The sequence below is a fragment of the Bubalus kerabau genome, chromosome 10 (assembly GCF_029407905.1).
Source record: "Bubalus kerabau isolate K-KA32 ecotype Philippines breed swamp buffalo chromosome 10, PCC_UOA_SB_1v2, whole genome shotgun sequence".
Lineage (NCBI taxonomy): Eukaryota > Metazoa > Chordata > Mammalia > Artiodactyla > Bovidae > Bubalus > Bubalus kerabau.
Genome location: NC_073633.1, coordinates 89,951,625 through 89,968,815, shown reverse-complemented (window position 1 = coordinate 89,968,815; position 17,191 = coordinate 89,951,625). Strand labels below are relative to the sequence as shown.

Below are 17,191 nucleotides of genomic sequence, written 5' to 3'. Positions count from 1 at the left end.
TATCTTTTCACTTATTTCCAGTCTACTGAGTTCCAGGTATGAGCATTTAAACGCCAGCTTTTCAAATCTGTTGCTCCCCTCTGCTAGGAAATTTTCTCTCTCTCTTGACCTGATCAACTTCTATACATGCCCCTCAACTTTCAGCTAAGATGTCACCTCCTCCAAGGAGTCTTCCCTTGCCCCACCCCTCTGCTATACACTTCCACACACGTGCTCAGTTGCATTCGACTCTTTGCGACCCTGTAGACTGTAGCTCACCAGGGTCCTCTGTCCATAATATACTCATGTTTCAACATAGCAGTAATTTTAATTTAATTTTTTTAATTTAAATTTTTAATTTAATTTTTTCAACATAGCAGTAAGGGATTCGCCAGGCAAGAATACTGGAGTGGGTTGCCACTTCCTACTCCAGGGGATCTTCCTGACCCAGGGATTGAACTTGCATCTCCCATACTGGCAAGAGGATTCTTTACCACTGTAGCCCCTGGGAAGCCCATGCTTCCACACATACACATTTTTTAACTGCTTATTTTCTTGAGTATTAAATGGGGTGATATATATTAGTGCCTGGCATAGAGAAAACCTTCCATAGGTGGGAAGAGATATTACCTTATCTCCAGATCTCCATATACAAAGAACACCTTTGTCTTTTCCTTTCATGTGATCCCTTTCCTGGGTGTTGAGATTTTGATTTGTCTTGTTTCCTCCCCACATCTTCCCAAAGAATATTATCTTACTCATTATTTCTTGAAATACTCAATTGACTTCCATCTGATCCCCTCAAAGGCATATATTTCATCTTGCCCTTTCTAAACATATGGCATAGTGGCTTACAGTAGTGGTAAAAAGGACAAATGAGAAATTTTATATAAAATTTTAGCTGTAAGTCTTGCTCTGCCACATCTTGGGAAGTCACATATCCTCTCTGAACTTCCTACTAAAAATGGGAGGATAGTTGTGGACAAAAAGTTAACACAACACTTTCCCCTTCTACTTGAGAAATGAGCTTTAGTTAAATGCCTACCTGTTGCCCCGATAACCTTGTAAGGACAGAAATTATCTTCACAGGCCACATAGCTTATGATGAAAATGAACCCTAAATGACATTTGGACTGGGAAGAACTACAACTTAAACATACATGCCTAAAGCAGGTACCATCCTCCAGGCTCCCAGGAATGCTGTGACTTATCCAGGCAGGCCCTTTGAGGACCCTGGAATTATACCTATGGAGTTGTTATATAAAAGAGATAATAACTGTGGTAGAACATAAGACTTATGCCCGGAGTCGATTCTATGCTCCTGAGCTGTCCCCAGAGTGCTAGACAAACCATTCTCAAGAACTCTTGCCAAAAGAAACACCTGATGCTTCCCTGTGGGCAAACTATGTTCCCGTCCCATTTCCTTCTGAAGACTAGTGGCATGTATGGCCTATGATAGTCTTGTGAGGCTGTTTAGTTAAATCTAAAAGGATTCTTGAAAAACACATGTTTCAGGTGAGCTCTACAGTAATACCTGCCTTGCCTGCTTCAGTGAGGGTTAGAAGACTGAATGAGATAATGAATACGAAGCACTATCAAGTGGCAAAGCACTACCTAAATATATTTGCTATTATTACTAAAATTACAAAAATTGATTTTCATCACTAAAACTCACGGTGATAGTCACCATAGCCTAGCAGAAAACATATTCATTTGGCCTGAATACAGCTCTGCAGAGACCAGATGATAAAGATGTGAGAACAGGAATACCCAGCACAAAAGTTAGCCTTAAAATCCCAGCCATTGTAGGGGTTCAGCTAAATTCTAATTAAGTAGCAGTAGGCATCTGCAACTGAGGCTGAAATGGCCCCCATGTGGCTACAGGGAAAAGCTGTGTTTTAGAGAAAAGCAAAGGACTTGCTAGCTAACACTCTCTTACTGGCTCTCTTTTGATCACAGACAAGGAAACTATGAAAGCCTTATCTATTCAGGACTTGCCAGAGGTTCTACAGCCCCCGCTAATGGCTGCTCTTTGTGACAAGAATGCCAATGTGCGGATGGCAGCAGCAGTATGCCAGTATGCCATACAATCACATAATCCTCTTGCCCAGGAAATCATGCAGACTGTCCTTCTGAAGGGTGAGTAACGACCTGGAAATATGGGGTAAAGAAAGAACATCTCCCCATCAGCTTTTCCTGATCCCTTCCTCTCCGCCGTCCTGCGCTTATTTTAGGTAAGAGGATTTCTTCCTCCCAGGTACTGCCACCTAGTGGTACCTGGGCTAACCGTGTCACAGATGCATTTCACTAAACCATGTCCCCTTTCCTGTTAGATTTTTCAATTGAAAAGATAATGTAACAAGATTAAAGAATACGTTCTAAAAATTAAAAAACCCACTTGAACACATTATGGTTCCATTTTTGCACATTAACTTACATTAATGTCCAAATGCATTGTTGGTGTAATACCAGCAAAAGGTTCTGTCTGATGGTGATAGGCTCTGGTACCTAACTACTCTGAAAGACGGACTTGCTCCTTGCATGGCGGCAGGGGTGGAGGACAACTGTCTGACCAGTTTGGCCTTCTGCACAGAGACACTCAACAACTGAATCCATCTGTCTTAAGAAAGCTTCCACTCCAGACTTCCCAGTCTCTAGCGAGAGGAACAACTGTTCACTCAGGCCAGAAGTGACTTACTGCTCTGTTACCAAACAAAAACATTTTAGGATTTGACTCTTCGGGTTAAGATTTTCAACCTACGTTTAGAACCTCGATATGATCCATTTAAATGTGATTTAAATTAGAGATTGAATATCAGTCTGAGGGGATACAGGGAAGTGAAGCAAGTAGCAGTCTTGTGTACCAACCCAGAAGCTGTTCTCTCTGTGGGGAGAAGAGATGGCTATTCTGGCCCTTTTCACCTCACTGGGGCAGGTAATACCGTGGACAGCTGGGCTGCAGCTCAGTGCCTGGCTCTGGAAGGTGCTGCCACTTATCCCGTGATTAAGAGGATCCTCCACCAGCTGTTTCATAAGAAGAATGAGGACACCGAGCAACAGTCTTGTACGCTCCTGCGCCATCTCAGTGGAAAGACAGTATGTGTCCATTACAGGGTCAGAGAAAAAAACCAAGTTTGGGGGGAACAATTGGGTCTCGGAGGTCATCGCATATAGGGAACTGAAAATGCAGATGGGAACTTGCCTGGTGATCCAGTGTTAAGATTCTGCACTTCCACGGCAGGAAGCACTTCAGCCCCTGGTCTGGGAACTAAGAAAGATCCTGCTTGTGAAGTGCAGCGACAAAAAAATTTAAAAAGAAAAAGAAAATGCGGGTGGTTGCGTAGGATGATCTCACGCACAGGTAAAACTGGACTAAGTGTGGGTGAAGTGGGGTGTAGACAGGGAAAAGTGACAACAGCTAGCTGAGAATGGTGAGGAAAGTAGGCTGCAGATGGTTTCTAACTCTGCTAGAAGACTTACAACATGCAGAATTTGCTTGTGCTAGAAGTTTACCCGGAGAAGGCAATGGCACCCCACTCCAGTACTCTTGCCTGGAAAATCCTGTGGACAGAGGAGCCTGGAAGGCTGCAGTCCATGGGGTCGCTGAGGGTCGGACATGACTGAGCGACTTCACTTTCACTTTTCACTTTCATGCATTGGAGAAGGAAATGGCAACCCACTCCAATGTTCTTGCCTGGAGAATCCCAGGGACGGGGGAGCCTGGTGGGCTGCTGTCTATGGGGTCACACAGAGTCGGACACGACTGAAGTGACTTAGCAGCAGCAGCAGCAGCAGTTTACCATTGAAAACCACACAGATGTACAATTGCATTTACTTCCAGTAGAAATGTAAAACTCAGACTGAGGCATATACAAACCATTTTAGGGGGAAAGATAGTTAAATCAAGAAGGTCCCAGGAATTTTCTGTTCAGATTACTAATCTGTATTTTTTCCTTGACATCAGTTGGCTTGGATGGAAGAGGGCCCATTGTAAACCCCCTCTTTACTTTGCTAGCAACAAGCATCCCATGTGTTTGTGACATTAATCATGCTGGACGCCAGATTAGGGTGTAAACTTCTTTAAGGTCCCAGCATCTCTAAAAGTGACTGTGGATCTCCATACAAATCTTCTATTTCCTCAGACCCTGATACATACCATGCTTGCTGTGGAGCTGAATAGCCGTCAATGGAAAGACCGCATTGTGGCCTGCCGGGCTCTCTCCCGGATCGGTGGAAATGTCAGTTTGGTAAGCCTTCTCTTTCTGTTTCCAGGACAGAAGGTCTAAGCAAAACTGGGCTCGGGAGCTTTTCCACTTTTTGCTGCTATCTGGTTTCCCATTCTTACCAAAAAGATCTGTTCCCATATTGCTGCCTCTTAGTCCTAACCCAGAATTATCTTCACATGCCAACATACCGTTCTGTTACTTAAGCCACTGCTTCTCAGCCTGGTGGGAGTCCACAAACTGTAACCTATCTACAGTGAAATAAGCAAAGAATAAAAATTTTAAAAGTTTAGAAACTTTTTATAGTAATTTGACATTGCCTCCACATCAAGGTACTTTGTAAGTATCTGTCACCATAGTCCCCACTTTCAAAAAGATGACATTAGTGTTGGAGTAACAAGATCAACATACACAAATGATTCAAGAACAAGAGATAAATGTAATGTACTCTCTGGAACCTATTATACAGAGTGAAGTAAGCCAGAAAGAAAAACACCAATACAGTATACTAACGCATATATATGGAATTTAGAAAGATGGTAACAATAACCCTGTGTACAAGACAGCAAAAGAGACACTGATATATAGATCAGTCTTATGGACTCTGTGGGAGAGGGAGAGGGTGGGGAGATTTGGGAGAATGGCATTGAAACATGTATAATATCATGTATGAAACGAGTCGCCAGTCCAGGTTCGATGCACGATACTGGTTGCTTGGGGCTGGTGCGCTGGGACGACCCAGAGGGAGGGTATGGGGAGGGAGGAGGGAAGAGGGTTCAGGATGGGGAACACAGGTATACCTGTGGCGGATTCATTTCGATATTTGGCAAAACTAATACAATATTGTAAAGTTTAAAAATAAAAAAAAAAAACTCTTCAGAGAGACATTAGTATGGGCTGAACTTAGTAAATTTCTGTGAAGGCGTGTGGGACAGCTGAGCAAGACTTAGAATTAAGGAAAGACTTCCAGGAATGGGAAACCCTGACCATCATCTAGGCTTTCAACTGACCTCCTTCTTGCCATTATTTTAAAATCAACTTCAGCTGTTCAAATGGGCTTTTCCCCTTCTTCCTATATGCCATTATCTTTTCCTTGTAACACTAGGCAACTCCACAATGGCCCAGAACACTGCTGTTTTTAACCCTTGAATTTTGACATGGAAAGCACAAAACTTGACCATTCAGTATAGTTAGTATAATTCTGGACTTCCCTGGTGGCTCACACGGTAAAGAATCTGCCTGCAATGCAGGAGACCCAGGTTCTATCCCTGGGTCATTCTAGTCTGGCTTAATTCTGCCTGGACCTTGCTGCTCAAGTCCGGGACCAGCAGCACAGATATCACTTGGGAATTTGCTGGAAATGCAAAAATCTCACCCCGGGTCAATTCAGTCAGAATCTGCATTTAACAATGTCTTTTTAACAACATCTGATTCATTTGCACATTCACCTTCTCAGCATTTGTCACTCAGGATGGCCTATTGGAAGTAAAAAGCCATGCAGAGCAAGCAAGGGATGGTGTAAAGATGAGACCTCACATCAGATTGATGGGGTTAAACAACATGTCCATCAGTTCTTTCACTTATTCAGTGAGCCTGCAGTTTCTGACTACATCTTACATGTTAGGCAGGTAGCTAGCACTGGGTATACAAAGATAACATGTCTTCTCTTGCTAAATGTTACACATAAACAGCTATAACAGATGTAGCTGTAAAGTATTATGGGGATTTCCTATTGCTTACAGAAGGCAGAGGTGAGTTCTCTGAGGACAGCCTTTTGAGGTCAATCCTAAAAGAATAGGAAAATATCAGGTATCAAGGGTGGAAAGGGAGGTATTTCAAGGAGGGAGAATAGCTTAGGGCACATTACCTAATCACCAAGTCGTTTTTATCTCTTCTGCTTTGAGAGATATACTAACACACAGGGTGGCCAAAGGTCCTTGCTGGTCTAGTACATAGAACTTGCCCAGGCAAATTGGGATGAGGTGGTCACCCTACTAATGTATCACCTTCAAATTTTAAGAGTCTCAAGGGCAGCTGACAATATAGTTTGGTTAGTTTAAAGCATGAGCTTCAAAAATAGGGCTGGATCTGAGTTCTGGCTCCAGGACTCAACATGTTAACCATGAGTAAGAAATCTAAGCCTCCATTTTGTCACCTGTAAGTGGTAGTATCTGCCGTATGGGATTATTTGGGAGGATTAAGTGATGGGTAAAACTGCTTATTAGTACAGTGCCAATTACAAAATGGGATTCCCAGGTGGTTCAGTGGTTAAAGAATCCGCGTGCCAATGCAGGAGACAAGGGTTCAATCCCTGGGTCGGGAAGATCCCCTGAAGGAGGAAATGGCAACCCACGCCAGTATTCTTGCCTGGGAAATCCCCTGGACAGAGGCGCCTGGCAGGCTACAGTCCACAGGGTCGAAAAGATTAGGACATGGCTTGGCAACTGAACATGCAAAACTGATGCGGTAATAAATGGAAGCTAACTATTATACCTGTTTATAGGATATGAAACATAAGTTGATCCAGCTGATGTTGAGTGACTGGAATAAGAAAGTGAGACAAGCAGCTGCCCAAGCTCTGGGGCAAATGAACCTTGGAAAAGAGGTGCATGACACAATCAGGTAATACCTTGTCAATATGGAGAAAGAAACGGCATTTATTGAGCTGCTGAGTATGCTCAGCCTTGTACAAGAGCCACTACAGATTTTTTTTTTTTAATAAAATAAAAAGTTAACAGTCCCTATAGATACTAAGAATGTGGCTAAGGGAGGAACCATTAATTGAATGCCCATTACATGTTCAGGCACTGTTTTAGATGTCTTGAGAGTTCAAACGTATGACATGATTCTGATTATACAAGATACACAAATGCCTAGCAAGGTCAAGTTTCATGAAGGACGGATAAGACTACATAAGCAGAGAGAAGGTAAAACATTCCATACTAGAAGCCAAATACTGAAATGAACATGACACATGTGAAGGCACGAGAAGAGAACTTGACTGAAGCAAGAGGTGTATGTTTCAAGTTTTCTTTTTTCAGTCATTCAACAGGGTTTAGCATCTAGCATACGCTAGGTAATAGGGATTCAAGTAAATAAAACAGTTGAGGTCTTTACCTGGTGAAACAAATTAGTGGGGATAAGGCTAACTAGGAAAGGGTGGGAGTGGATAATGGCGAGCCTACAGAAGCTAGATTTCAGCCTGAGGGCACTGGAGGTAGGAGTAGGGGTAAAGAAAGGAATGGAAAAAGTTTGAGGAGGGAAAACAAAAGCACCTGTGCCTTACAGAATCAAGCTGGGTCAAGGAAATTTCCAGGAGCGTGTGGAAGCCCTCTACCTGATTTGTGGGCTCAAGCTGATGACCGTCAAGCTTCTCCCAAGCTTTCTGAACTGCTTCTCTGATGACTTCATGGCAGTTCGGCAGGCAGCTTGTTTGGCAGCTGGTGCCCTGCAGATCCGTGATAATATGGTGAGTCAAGGAGACATCTACCCTTCTTACCTGATTGACCCAAGAGGACATTACCCTGTGCTTCCCTCATACATAGATCACTCACCATTCTGTAGGGACACAGAATGAGAGATCAGAACAGGAAGGTGAGGAGATACATAGGTCACACCAACAGTTAGGACCACACACAGCTCCAAGCCAGCCTAGACTCACTCTAGAGCACACCCCTGAATCCTGTTCTCACCTCAGTTAACCAGCTTCTCATTACATGTGTGCTCACAGGCTTTGGGATCAACTCCAGAGGATGGAGTTATAATCTCTAGTTATTAGTGGAAAACCTGACGGAGGTATTCAAAAGAAGCCTATATGGCCAGAGATCTGTGAACTGCGAAAATCAATCTCTAGACAGGAAAGAACACTGTATGTAAGCTAGTACTTCTGGCTCCAGCTCATTTGTCACTAGATTTGATAGCTCACTTTTCCAGTTAAAGCATATTTTAGAGAAGAGCAGACCCTGTCCATTCTTGCTTATTCTCTCCACTCAACACTGCCTTTTATCTGTCCTAGGTCCTTGAATGCCTTCTGAATCTGATACAGGGAGATCCCTGCTGGAAAATCAAGGCCTTTGCCATTCGAGGTATGACGGCAGTGGCTCCAACTCCTCTACCTCTAATACCTTTCCATATTTTATACAGAGGATCCCCAGAATCTCTTTAGGAAGAGGGTAGAGGGGAAGGGAGGGGATGATCACAGCTTCTCAGAAGAAATCAAACATCATTTCCTTCAGTTTTTAGTTAAGGATCCCGAGTCTAGGTCTATGTCAAACTTGTTGAGGTAGAGGACTGACAACAGTTAGGTATGAGTTCCAAGTAGGTATCCACTATTGGATATACTTGCTTTCTGTAGAGGTGTCAACCATAGGACTCCGTAAAAGTCAGACCAGATTTAAGACTGCTACAAACCTAAAATCCTGCCCTCAAATTTCCTGGAGCTTCTTTTTACGGATCTTTGACATTGCTTCTTTGTGACAGTCTGGCAGGTCCCTATGAGGATCAGCGCTGGGTAGAGCCATGAAGTGTAACTATACCTTCTTTTCCCCTTATCTGACTAGGCTGGTCTTCTGAGTTATCTATCCCATATCTCATCCCTAGGTAAATACGTTAGTGTATTCTCACATCCAAATGGACGAGGATGGTATTGAATATCCCCCTCCTGGGAATTCTCTAGAGAATTCCTAAAATACTGATTGTCATCTAAAAGGGAAGATATCCACTGGAGAAGTGATAGGCTACCCACTCCAGTATTCTTGGGCTTCCTTTGTGGCTCAGCTGGTAAAGAATCCATCTGCAATGTGAGAGACCTGGGTTTGATCCCTGGGCTTGAAAGATACCCTGGAGAAGGGAAAGGCTACCCACTCCAATATTCTGGTCTGGAGAATTCCATGGACTGTATAGTCCATGGGGTCACAAAGAGTCAGATACGACGGAGCGACTTTCACCACTTTTCAAAGACAATATACTTAGTTTAGTTTTTGTAATATTTAATTTAGCAAGTGGTTGCCTATTCTTTCTTAGTATTTACTAGTAAGGCCACTTCTGGATGCTAGGACACAGCCAACGCAGTCTTAAGTGACAGTGGGACATGCCCTCTAATCTCTGCAGCTTTGGGGCAAATTGGCTGCGTGAGTCCCCAGCTGACAGACCTCCTGCTCTGGGCTGTCCACTATGAAGAATCCCCAGGTGTACGACTAGAGGCTTGCCGGAGCATCCTAGCCCTCAAACTTCAAGGAGACCGGGTCAGGGACACCTTCCTCGACGTGCTGCTCCTAGAGAACCATGAGGCTGTTCTGAAGTAAGCACTAACCTCTGGTTCTTGCCAAGACCTCTTGTACTGCCAATTCTTCCAACCTTGTTAACAGACTATGTCCCTGACTCTTCAGGCTGCTTAACAGCTGTAAAAACCACAGGCTTACCTGTGCCATTCATCTACTTATCCATGTAGGCAACAGAAAAACAGGACTAAATTAGATTGAAAGTGAAGCTCAGGTAGTTTACGTCTTTGTTCAGCATTCCAGGTGGTTTTTTAATTCAGTGAACATTTCTCAAGTGCCTACTTAGTGACGACAGGCTTTGGAGTCCAAAAGAGCAGGATTTGAACCCCAGCTCAGACATGTGCTAGCTATGTGAGCCTGGGTAAGTTAATTCTCTGAGCCCATTTTTTCATGTATCAGATGCAAACGGTAGTCTACCATATGGGTATGTGGTGGTGATTAAGGAGATAACATGTTAGTACCTGTCATAAAGGTGTTCAATAAACATTATCTATTAGTACCTTCAAATATGTCATCTCAAAAACTACAGAACACCCCTACAAGCTAAGCATCATACCAGTTTTGCAAATAAAGCTCAGCAAAACTGCACAGTTGAGATTGGAACTTGAGATTGGAATTCTTGTCTGATTCCAAGGGCTGTATTTTCCACCTCCATGCTTTCAAGGAAAGAAAGATTTAATCTAAGAAGTTCTTCTTACCTTTCAGAGAAATTCACCATGCAATGAAGATACTCAACTTAGAAAATGAAGGAAACCAAGAAATGCTTCAGGAGATCAGGAACAGGGTAGATAAGTATAAGCTATGTTTTCAAGAAAAAATTCAGGGTTCTCAAGAGTTCCTCCCTGGTGGCTCAGTGGTAAAGAATCTGCCTGCCAAAGCAGGAGATGCAGGTTCCATCTCTGGGTAGGAGAGATTACCTGAAGAAGGAAATGGCAACCCACTCCAGTATTCTTGCCTGAGAGTCCATGGGCTGAGGAACCTGGCAGTCTCCAGTCCATGGGGTCGCAGAAGAATCAATACGACTTAGCAACTAAACAACAAGAGTTTCTCAGACTCCCTTCCCCGCCTCTTCCCCAAGCATGTAGATACATTTTCAATATTTCTAATTGTAGAAATATTTTCTACAATCTCACAGAAAACAGTATCACTTGAAGATACAAAACACATCTGTGCAAGACAGGATTATAAAATCCTAATAATAAAACAACAAACAGCAGAACCTATTAGTCCCATCAAGTAGCCATTGAGATCAGTTTGTTGCTGTTTCTGAAATACTGTTTCCTTCCTTCCCGTGTTCTCCCCACTATTCTCTAAACCCAAGTTCCTTCTTTTTTGCAGATGGGTATAAAGAAGGAATGAGGGATTGGAGCTGGCCCCCTAGATTTTCTTTTTCCTTCTAAATTTCTCTTAATTCCTAATCTGGGCTCTTTCCCCAAAGGAACACTAGCTAAACAGGTGGTTCTAATTTTTCAAAGCTGCTGGCAGAGATGAGTAGAGGGGAAAAATACTTTTAAAAAGGCAAAAGATTCTTTCTAAATATAATTCACAAAACCAATTTCACATCAGGCATTTCTTAGCAGATTCATCATGCCCAAAAGCTAAATTTTTCATTAACAGGTGGTTTTTTCATTAACAGGTGTAAAAATGTCCAACCAACGTCACAAGAGAACAATGTTCTCAGGCATTTTATGTACCACCTAACATTAATAAGCATGATGCAATATGTTACTTCATTAACACTTTTTGATGATCTGCAGCCTGATATAGTTTTTTTTAATCATCATCTGTTCTGTTTCAGATTCAAACACTAAGCCAAAAGGAACTGTTGATACAGAAAGTATTCAAGATTGAGGCAGCCGTAAAAAAGGTGAAGGAGGAAGCAAAACGTGTTTATGTGCAACCCAAAGAAGGGCAAAAACCACTGAAGCTCCATACTTTTCTCCAAGAAATTTTTCAGGGTAGGTTTTCTAGGAATGAGTCCTATGCCTTGATTCCCTTAACAAGCCTCTTTCAGGACTGGATGTCTGGGGACTTAGTTGTGAGCCCTGTAGGATGACAGCCAGGAAAGGATACCTCTCTTTCTTCTTGGCCACCATCTCAGTCTGTTATCTTTTCCTTGCCCTTTGGGTTTTGATTTTGCTATCTGGTCCCTTTACAAAAATGAATGACGTAGCTCTAACTGAACCAATTTGAAAGTGAGGTCAAAAAAAAGACACCTTAGAAAAACAAAAAAACTGCTGTATGTCTGGCTAAGCACTCCGAAAAAGCCTTGAAGCTTAACCTTGAATAGGCTGAGATGTACTCTCATGTACATCTAGGCTTTTGCAACTTCAAAAAAGACTTCATCAAGTTCTCAACTTTATATAACTGAAACTTAGCACTCATGGCAAAATGATCTTAAAAGTTCCAGATACAACCTAAATGATGAGGTGGAAACATCAAGCTGTACCAAAACAAAATCAAGTGCGCCCAGGCATACCAGCAGCAGCCTCAGGTCATCCAGCCAGCTAGCTGCCTACCAGCCACCACCCCAAACCCAGGTTTTCCAGTTCCAAGTCCAGTGCTCCCTCTGGTTGCTTCCACCAACCATGAGAATAATCATTTGCCAGATTTGGGGAAGTTTCTTTCAACTACCAGAAAAAAATAAGAGTGGAAAGTAACTTGGACACCAGCATTCCCTCAAGGCCAGCCTGCTACAAGTTGGCTGACTGTGGCCTCTGACAGTGCAGCTAGTGACATGCTGCCTATTTTAGGAGCAGCGCTAGCCCCTGATGCAAGCAAGCACTGAGGAAAAACATAATACCCTTTAAAAAACATAATATACTCATAACTTTCTAATAGGATTGTGCTGTTTGGGGTTCAAGGAGCATGATTAAAATGAATCAATTACCCCTAGGGTTGTAAAATTGGCCCCAATCCTACATCCACCCCAAGTTACCTTGTGCCTCAGCCACTGCAGTTTTCCCCTATTTACCCTCCTTCCTCCCACAGTTCTTCAGACCATGCCACACAATAATTTAGCCTCAGAAAAGGAAAACTCTCTGGCACTTTAATAACTTTTCTAACATTCACACAAACTCACAGTAACAAAACAGGAAACTGACCCCAACCCTCCCCCTAAACTGATGAAAGAGAACTCAAATGAAGGATGCAAATTCCAAGTAAAAACTTCTGATGTCTCAAGCAGAGTAACACAGCAAATGCCACACAGTACTCTGAAGCCTGAGGGTGATGATGAAGTTGGTCTCTCAAATGATCAGGAATCAAGTTACTCCTGCAGAAAAGGCTCCTTTTCCATCTCCAACTCCTGCTTTTACTTCTGTGCCTAGGTAAGGAGGTGTCTCCTAGAAGACTGTCTGACTTCTGTGACACTGAGGCAGTCATAAAGGTAAATACAAACACACTGATGGGTATCAAGTAAGAAAATGAGTTTTCTCCCTCAAAAGGTGGTGGGAGAGAATCATTACTGTCTTATTTCTGGCATTTAGTGATTAAGTAGTTCAGGTTAGAGGCATCTTGGTGAGCAGCAGCCCCTTATCATACAACATGGTTGCCAAGGAAAGCTGGTCCTCCACAGTGTCACAGGGCAAGTCCCCTACTCTCACAAACTCTGGGTAGGAGCGAAGCAAGAGTTCCATGGCATCAGCTTGCTGGGGGTATATCTCCAAGCACTTGGGCTCCTCCAGGTGATAAACTCGGGAGTTCTCCACTGTGTAATAAAGAAACAAATGGCCCCCCTCACCCACCAGCCGAGCTATACCATCCTGAAGCATGTGCACTTCGGTTTCTGTTGTCAACTGGGCTCCCACGTTTACAGGTTCTCCAGCCTCCCAGCGAATTGGGAGCCCGTAAACGCTTAGTGCCCTCTCCCTGTCAGTCAACACAGGGGGCAGAGAATCGTGGATGAAGTCTTTGGCTCGCTGGTCAGCCACAGCATCAACTGGGGCAAAGTGTCCCAAGCGGGCAACCAGGACCCGCACCTTCTCCATGAAAGCGGTTCTTCGCGGATCCTTAGAATCCGAATGCTGGGCCCCCATGTAATCCATAAAGTCTCGGGGCAGCCCCCTACGAAACTCCACATTTTCCTCCATTGCGGCCTGCACTGCCAGGGGCAGTACAGCCTCCAGGAAGTCGCCCCAAGTATTACGCTGGAATGTGGACAAGGTTAAGTGCAGAGAGTGCACCCCATCCTGGCATTCGGCTTGGTGAATGAAGCCTCGGGGGAAATAGAGCAAATCTCCAGGTTCCAGCACCGTCTGCAGCACCGGCTCTCCGAGGTCGTCCTGGCTGAAGTTGGGGCTGGACGTCAGGGCCAGTTCCTCGGTCGGCACCCGCGGTCTGTAGACCCGCCAGAGTTTCCTACCTTCCAGCTGCAGCACGAAAGCCTCGATGTCGTCGTAGTGGGGGGCAAAGCCCTGTGAGTTGGGGGGCGTAAGGTAAACGTTGGAGCCTGCCATGCTTCCGAACTGCTCCTGGAGTACGGCCAAAAACTGCCACACGGTGGTGGAGAAAGCCTGCGGACAGAGGAGGCGCAGGGAGCAGCCGGCCCGGTACAAGGACCACGCGGCGGCGGGCAGGGCGCGGCCGGGCGGGTTCAAGGTCTCGCGCCGCCCATTGATGTAGCGCGCGGCGTCCAGGTGCTGTCCGAATTGCACCTCCTCGTTGCGCAGTATGGAGTCGAGGTCGGCGGTAGAGAAAAGACCCTGGTAGTAGCTGTGGTCCTGCCGCCGCACCAGCACTGCCTCGCGCTCCCACAGGCGCCGGTAGAAATGGTCCGGCGGCATGGGCGAGATGAGCCACTCGAAGAGGCGCGCCGCCCGTCGCCGGCTGCTAGGGATGCGATTCAGCTCGGCCAAGATGCGCTGCAGCGGGGAGTCCCAGGACAGCTCCTCGCCCGAGCTTTCCCCCTGCGGCCCCGACAGCATGGCAGGAGCCACGGACGGCGGTACGGCCGCCAAGTGCTGGGTAGAGCACAGCAGGGCCGAGGTCTCCACCAGGCGCGCGGACGGCCCCGAGGCCGGCACCAGGCGCGCGGGCAGCGCCGACGCCTCCACCAGGCGCGCTGGCGGGGCGTGCGCTTCCACCAAGCGTGCCGCCGGGGTCTGCGCGTCCACCAGGGCGCGGGGAGTCTGCAGGGAGCGGGACGCAGGCGAAGCCTCCAGCAGCTCCACGGGCCCGAGCTGGCCGTGCGGCTCCCGCCCGGTCGCATCCGAGAGGGCTGCCGCCCCTCCCGCCAGCGGGTCCCCGGGTTCACCGACCGTCGACTCCACCCTCGAGTCCTCCGAGTCCTCGCTCTGCAGGGTCTGGGCCCTGAGCGCGGCCATTCGGGACGAGACACTTCTCCTCAGCTGCCGTCGGATCTTCCTGGGCCTCAGGGGCAGGGCCAGGACAGACCCGCTGTGTGGCTGTTGCTGGCGCCGGCGCCTCAACCGCCCGCGTCTCAGCAGCCCGGCGCTAGCCCGGAGCCCGTCCATGGTCCGACCCTCCCGCTGTCACAGCGGGAGACGGCCGGAAGCCGGCTCACGCACGCGGCGGCCGCAGTGTACTCTGGGAAGGGGGCGGGCCTCCAGCTGCCTTCAGGTTGTCCACGCCCACCATTCTTCCTTCCGCGCTTCCCGCTTCCCCAGTTAGAAAATGTTAATTAAACGCTCGGGTTCCCCTAGAGCCGCGGAGTCTCTGCCATAGTAACATGGGTTCCATATTTAGAGGGCAATTTAAAAATCAAGTTGTCAGGGACTCCAGGAAAAAGTTGAGACTTAACTCTTCTTTCCTTCCTGTGTCTGCAGATTGCGGTGTTCACAGGGTTGTCCCCGTTTCCGAATAACACGTTGCCCAGCAGCTTTGCATGAGAAAGCTGACAATTCTTGGTTTAAAGGAATGCACTCAGGCAGAGTTCTAAGTTCAAACTTCTGGTCCATCTGGTCCTATTTACAGATATTGATTGAAGCCCTAAATTCCGCCGCCTAACTTCCCTTTGTCCTCTCTCCATTACAAATTTTCAGTCATAGCCCTCTCTCCCTGGAAAAAAAAAAAAAATCCATGGACTTTTCTACTTGTATTTCTTTTTTAATATAACAAATGTTTACTGACTACCTACTAAGTGACAGACATCGCGACAACATGGGGTAACAATCACAAGAAAAACAATGAAACATTATCATCTGCCCTCTTGAGACTTACATTTCCGAGGACACAATCAACATGCGAAATAATGCACAATCCTTTTTCTTCCCTTCATCTTTGCGAGTTTGATCCAGCTCATACTTCAAGGTCATCAAGGCTACTTCTTGATTAAACATTCAGAATTAATTAATTCCATTCAGAAATGTTTTCTGACTTAATTCCATATTCAGTAAACATGCTGACTTTACCTGCCCAGGGCTTCTCTGGTGGCTCAGCTGGTAAAGAATTGGCCTGCAATGCGGGAGACCTGGGTTTGATCCCTGGATTGGATCCCTGGATTGGGAAGATACCCTGGAGAAGGGAACAGCTACCCACTCCAGTATTCTGGCCTGGAGAATTCCATGGACTGTATAGCCCATGAGGTCGCAGAGTCAGACAAGACTGAGTGATAATCATTGTCATTGTTACCTGCCCAACCCCCCAACCCCCCACTGTCCTGGTCTGTGTGGCAGGTTGGAAAAGAATTTCCAGACATGAGGCAGGAGAGAAGAATAAACTTTGTTCGAGTGGGACAAGCTGTTAGAACAGTGGGCCAGCTTAAAGGAGAGCCGAACGTTTTTGCAGTCCAGCAGCCAATTTTTATGGCCTCAAGACAGAAAATTCCTACTGGAATGGTGGCATTAGGTGATTGGTTAGGATGCTCTAGGGTGGATAGTAGGATGGGTATTTTACATAATAAGAAGTCTGGGAACTGGCCAGTTTTGATCCAAAAGCTCATGGCAACAGTTGCTATGGGGCTTGGTCAGGTTCAGAGATTTTTATCCTGTGAACTTTGTACAGGGCTCCACACCTGTGACCTTGGTGTTGGGCTCCACATCCACCCCAGTAGGAAGACACAGAATTTCCTTTGAATGACCATTCTTTGTCTTACACTCAGTTGCTATGGATCAGGTGGGGCTCCACTTGGGCTCCAGAAGTGCTGCAGAGTACGGTGAATGCTCCAGACTGTGGAAGGCCTGGAACATCACTGGAATCCAGTATCCTAAGGCCACAATGATTGGCTTGTGCTTAACCACGTGACTCAAATTTCTCCATTCCAAGTGAATCAAAGGAGCTTTGCTCAACAGACAGGCTGCCAGAGATTCTGGAGTCCACGTGCAGAGGTGAGCAATATCATTATTTTTGGTGGCAGTTGAGCATTCATCCAAGAAAATTCCTGTGTCCCCAGACTGCTATAGGAGACCAACTTTTGAGTTCTGCGTGTTCACAGGCTGCCAGAGATTCTGGAGTCCATGTGCAGAGGTGAGCAATATCATTATTTTTGGTGGCAGTTGAACATCCATCCAAGAAAATTCCTGTGTCCCCAGACTGCTGTGGGAGACCAACTTTTGAGTTCTGCGTTTTCGCTCCAAGCTACCCCTGGTGTTTAAGAACTGCACGCTGCACCTTGGGCCGGGGTCTCTCATCAATCACCTGCCCTCAGCCCAGCTCTCTTGGGTGGGAGGGGTGGAGAGGGGGAAAAACTGAGATTCATGAAAGGAATCGGGGCTATTCTTGTATTCTTGATATCTGCCCTTCCCACCCTCT

The 17,191-nt window shown here is 45.9% G+C and overlaps 2 protein-coding genes across 2 annotated transcripts in view; one reads left to right on the top strand and one right to left on the bottom strand.

Moving 5' to 3' along the window:
* HEATR4 (HEAT repeat containing 4) overlaps window positions 1-17,191 on the top strand; it is a 48,166-nt gene that overhangs the window by 19,092 nt on the left and 11,883 nt on the right. The window contains exons 8-17 of the mRNA XM_055538596.1: window positions 1,939-2,118; window positions 2,915-3,075; window positions 4,122-4,226; window positions 6,706-6,824; window positions 7,491-7,671; window positions 8,218-8,287; window positions 9,312-9,501; window positions 10,187-10,265; window positions 11,280-11,439; window positions 12,811-12,869. Coding sequence (XP_055394571.1) covers window positions 1,939-2,118; window positions 2,915-3,075; window positions 4,122-4,226; window positions 6,706-6,824; window positions 7,491-7,671; window positions 8,218-8,287; window positions 9,312-9,501; window positions 10,187-10,265; window positions 11,280-11,439; window positions 12,811-12,869 — 1,304 coding nt within the window. The remainder of the gene's footprint in view (window positions 1-1,938; window positions 2,119-2,914; window positions 3,076-4,121; window positions 4,227-6,705; window positions 6,825-7,490; window positions 7,672-8,217; window positions 8,288-9,311; window positions 9,502-10,186; window positions 10,266-11,279; window positions 11,440-12,810; window positions 12,870-17,191) is intronic.
* Window positions 12,510-14,991, bottom strand: RIOX1 (ribosomal oxygenase 1). The gene has a single exon (XM_055538597.1). It carries the CDS (start codon window positions 14,953-14,955, stop codon window positions 12,982-12,984), a length of 1,974 nt encoding a protein of 657 aa, XP_055394572.1. The 5' UTR covers window positions 14,956-14,991; the 3' UTR covers window positions 12,510-12,981.

What these genes read in the sequence shown, in the direction of transcription:
- RIOX1 (XM_055538597.1), bottom strand. Translation starts at nt 14,955, where the DNA reads ATGGACGGGCTCCGGGCTAGCGCCGGGCTGCTGAGACGCGGGCGGTTG.